This window comes from Rattus norvegicus, chromosome 2, assembly GCF_036323735.1.
Source record: "Rattus norvegicus strain BN/NHsdMcwi chromosome 2, GRCr8, whole genome shotgun sequence".
Classification (NCBI taxonomy): Eukaryota; Metazoa; Chordata; class Mammalia; order Rodentia; family Muridae; genus Rattus; species Rattus norvegicus.
Window position 1 is genome coordinate 180887346 of NC_086020.1, and position 3706 is coordinate 180891051.

The 3706-nt window shown below is 38.3% G+C and overlaps 1 protein-coding gene across 1 annotated transcript; it reads right to left on the reverse strand.

Moving 5' to 3' along the window:
- Window positions 1-2415: 2415 nt before the first annotated feature.
- Lce6a (late cornified envelope 6A) lies at window positions 2416-3502 on the reverse strand. The gene is made up of 2 exons (NM_001399690.1): window positions 3451-3502; window positions 2416-2852 (listed from the first exon to the last, which is right to left on the reverse strand). The coding sequence occupies exon 2, from the start codon at window positions 2829-2831 to the stop codon at window positions 2586-2588; it is 246 nt and encodes an 81-aa protein (NP_001386619.1). The 5' UTR covers window positions 2832-2852; window positions 3451-3502; the 3' UTR covers window positions 2416-2585.
- Between the last annotated feature and the right edge of the window lie 204 nt (window positions 3503-3706).

Here is a 3706-nt window from a genome sequence, read left to right on the forward strand (position 1 = left end):
TTTAAAGATTTATTTTATGTGTGTGTTTCAGAATATATATGCCACATGCATACCTGATTTTAGCAGGGACCAGGACAGAGGGTCGGATTCAGTGCAGTAACTGCAGTTACATTTGGTTGTGAGTAGCTATGTGGGGACTGGGAATCAAATTCAGGTCTTCTCAGTGTTCTTCAGGTAAAGGGATCTCAGAAAAATTGGTTCTGATCCAAATATATGGTATGTGTTTCAGCTCAGTGTTTTATAAGAAAGAAAAATGCCACATAGTAAAAGAAAAGTGTTTGGACAAACCAAATTGGTTCTCAAAAAAAATGATCGATGCTTGTAAAAAGTTGTTATTAAAAAGTAGTTCTGAAACCAACCACCGGAATGCATGTGGCCAAGAATGAATCAGCCTGGTTGTCTTTCCATAAGATGCCAATTCCAGAGTTGCTGACTGAGGTGAGAACCAGCACAGAAACTATAAGCTGCTGTTTTTGATGTCTGCTTTTTGCTTTGTTCTGTTTTGTAAAATTATGATAAACTTCAGAAAATAAAATGTCAGTATTGAATTTAAAAAAAAAAGAATCAGGTCTTCTGCAACAGGAGCCAGTACTCTCAACCACTGAACCATTTCTCTAGCCCATATTCCCTTATTTTTAAAAAGCTCATTTTATTTTTATGTATGTCTGTGCATGTTTGCCATGTATGTGTAGATGCTGGAAAGAACCAAAGAAGGCATTATATGACCTAGAGCTGGGGTACTCGTAGCTGTTTGCTACTAGGAACAGAACTTAGTCATTTTAAAGAGCAGCAAGAGTGCCTCTTTGCCACTGAGGCACCTCTTTAATCACTACCCAGTTTTACACAGTGCACTATAGAATATAAAAGGATCCTATTTTATCACTTTTAAAGGTTAGAACATATAAATAAGAAGTTACTAGTTGTGATTGGTTTGAGAATAATACTATTTTTAACTTATCTTAATCATTTATGCTCATCAATATTTAAAATTCTTTTCTTCAGTATTGTGAATTTGACACATGGCTTCACACATTTCTGTGAAATATTCTACCACTTCTCTCATTGTTCCACATTAACAACAACAAAAGATTTGCATCATCTCCTTTGTAGGTACAATTATACATATATAATAATGCATAATTATGACACATGTGTACATGTTGATATAGGTCATAACAAAGGTAAAGTCAGCTCCCAGCATCACGGGGATGGCTGTAAAAATGAACATCCTATCGGAAATGATAGGCTAATTTATTGAAAGTAGTTAATAACATCTATTGGATTAGACATTTCAGAAGTGCACATCATATGAAAACTTTTCATATGGAATTTACTTTCAAATGAGACTTAGCTGAAAACTGAAGTTGCCTCCAGACCTTATAATGTATATCAAGTTTCCCTAAAAGCCAGGCTACTAGGGCCTAGGCTTGGGCCCAGATTTTCCCCAGAAGAAAGATACTTTAATAGTTAGAATTTTATAATGTTAAAATCAGTAAACTCAGCTAGAGGGTTTAGCATAGGAATTGAGGTTATAAACTCCTGTATGTCTTCTTTCCTGGAGAACAATCTGCATTGATGCTTACACTGTTGACACATGTCCCCTTTGCCTTGTGTTGGCTCCTTTTGGATTTTCCCATTGGAAGGCATTTCTATCTGCACCCCATGACCCTAGTCTGCCTATATTTAAATGTCCTGCTTCGAACTTTCTATCCCAGGAAGCCTGTTTTCCTCAGTCCCAAAGGTTCTTCCGTTTTCTCATCTCTCCCTCTACAAACAACTGTTGGTTTTTACTATCTGAACTTCGGAATATTGTATTCACTGTTGCCCTTAACTTTTTCTTTACATTTTTTCCTTAAATGCTACTTTTTGTTGTTGTTGAAGTTGTTGTTGTTGATGATGATGATGATGATTTTTGAGATGACAATCTAATTACAATTTCTCCCTTCCCTTTTCTGCCTCTAAAGTTGAGTCTGAACCCTCTTATATACACTTTCCTACTCTCCTTCAAATTCATGCCTTCCTTTCTCATTAATTGCTATCGCATACGTGCTTGTGTGTGTGTGCGCACGTGTGTGTTCTTAAATATAACCTGTTGTGTTTAAATTCTTTTAAACACACTTGAAACATAAAAATACATAACTTAGTAAGCATTAATTTTATTAATCCATATTATTTAAACTGAAATGTACCTTCTCCTACAAGAACATAACATTTCCTAGCAAAAGATCAAATATTCCACATACATCTTTAAACACAGAAGTCAGTATACAACAGGTGTTCTACGTGAATGTATTGTTATGAAGCTACAGAGAACTGAAACACAGATTCCCAGAAACCTTTCCTTGGGAGAAGAAGAATCCACTTGAGAGTCCTCTGCACTTCTGATCAGGGTCTCAATGACACAAAAATCACAACTATGCACATGATCAATTTTATTGTTGTTGAACTGAAAGGGTGGGTTAAAGAGAAAAACAAGAAATGTTTTCCTAGCCAAGAGAGGTGTAGGGTCTGGCTACCCTGGTAGAATTCATGAGTTTAGGTGGAGAGGTCACTGTAGCTATTTACCCTCCTTTGTGCATAGTTTCTTAGCACTCTTCTTCTTTGCAGTGGTAGGTGGTGCCACCCCTAAGACAGCGAGGTTGTGGGTGGTGAATTTTCTTGCGATTGGCAGTGTTCCGAAGCCCCAACCTTCGCAATTGGGAAGAATAGCCTGCTGAACAAGAAGTCCCGCAAGAAGATGAGCAGGAAGTCAGACAGAAGTTTGGGCCTTTGGGAGGTGAACATTTGGGAGCATTTGGGAGCTCTGAGGGTTGTTGTTTCTGCTGTGACATTGTTCAGCTCAAACGTTAAATCTGGGGGAGGAGGGGAGAAAAAAAGGAAAAAAAAGAACATACTAAAATATCAGAGACCAGGAAGTGTAAGTCTCTCTTCTCAAGATCTGAGGCTGCCAGCAATGGAACCAGCATTAGCAACTCAGAGAAGACTATCAAGGAGGAAGAACAGTAATCTCAAGGGTTGAACATATCAGGAGTAGATTCTGGGAGAGTTTCTAAAAACTTGTCAATTATTAAGTTAGTAACTTATTTCTCTCCTATAAAAGACCAATACACTTATCTGAAATAATATGACAATTTTTCCAGGGCCGATACCACCATGGTCAAGTGTAAAGAACAAGCACATTTGCTTTTTCATTAATTGGTTTCTGGCCTCAGTTTTCCAAGCCTATGTCTCTATTGTTTCTTCTTCCCTCTAAACCCTGTGGGGATGTCTCATATTAGATCATTTCAGTGTTCTTGGCATGGATTTCCAGCCCTTCCCTTCTCCCTGCTACAAATTTTTCCTACCTGCTTTAGCAAATTGCTGAGAGAGACAACAGAGAAGATCAAGACTTCCTTAGCAAAGCCTGAGCAAGTAACATCCAAGTGCCTCTTCAGCCCGAAATATCCTTACCTTCCAGGAAGATGAGTAGACAAGTCACCCCAGGAGGAGTCTGAGGTTTTATGAGACCAGGAAGGATGATGCTGGATATATCCTCCAGTTGAAACCTCCAGGCTACTTGTTATGGAAGAGTTGTCATGGAGTGGATGATCTATCGAGGTATTTCATAATTCCCAGGATGAGCAGGATTTCTCATCTGTATACAGCTGGAATTCATTTCAAAGGGAATTCCGAGTAAGCAATCGGTGAGAAACCTGAAGCCTTCAGG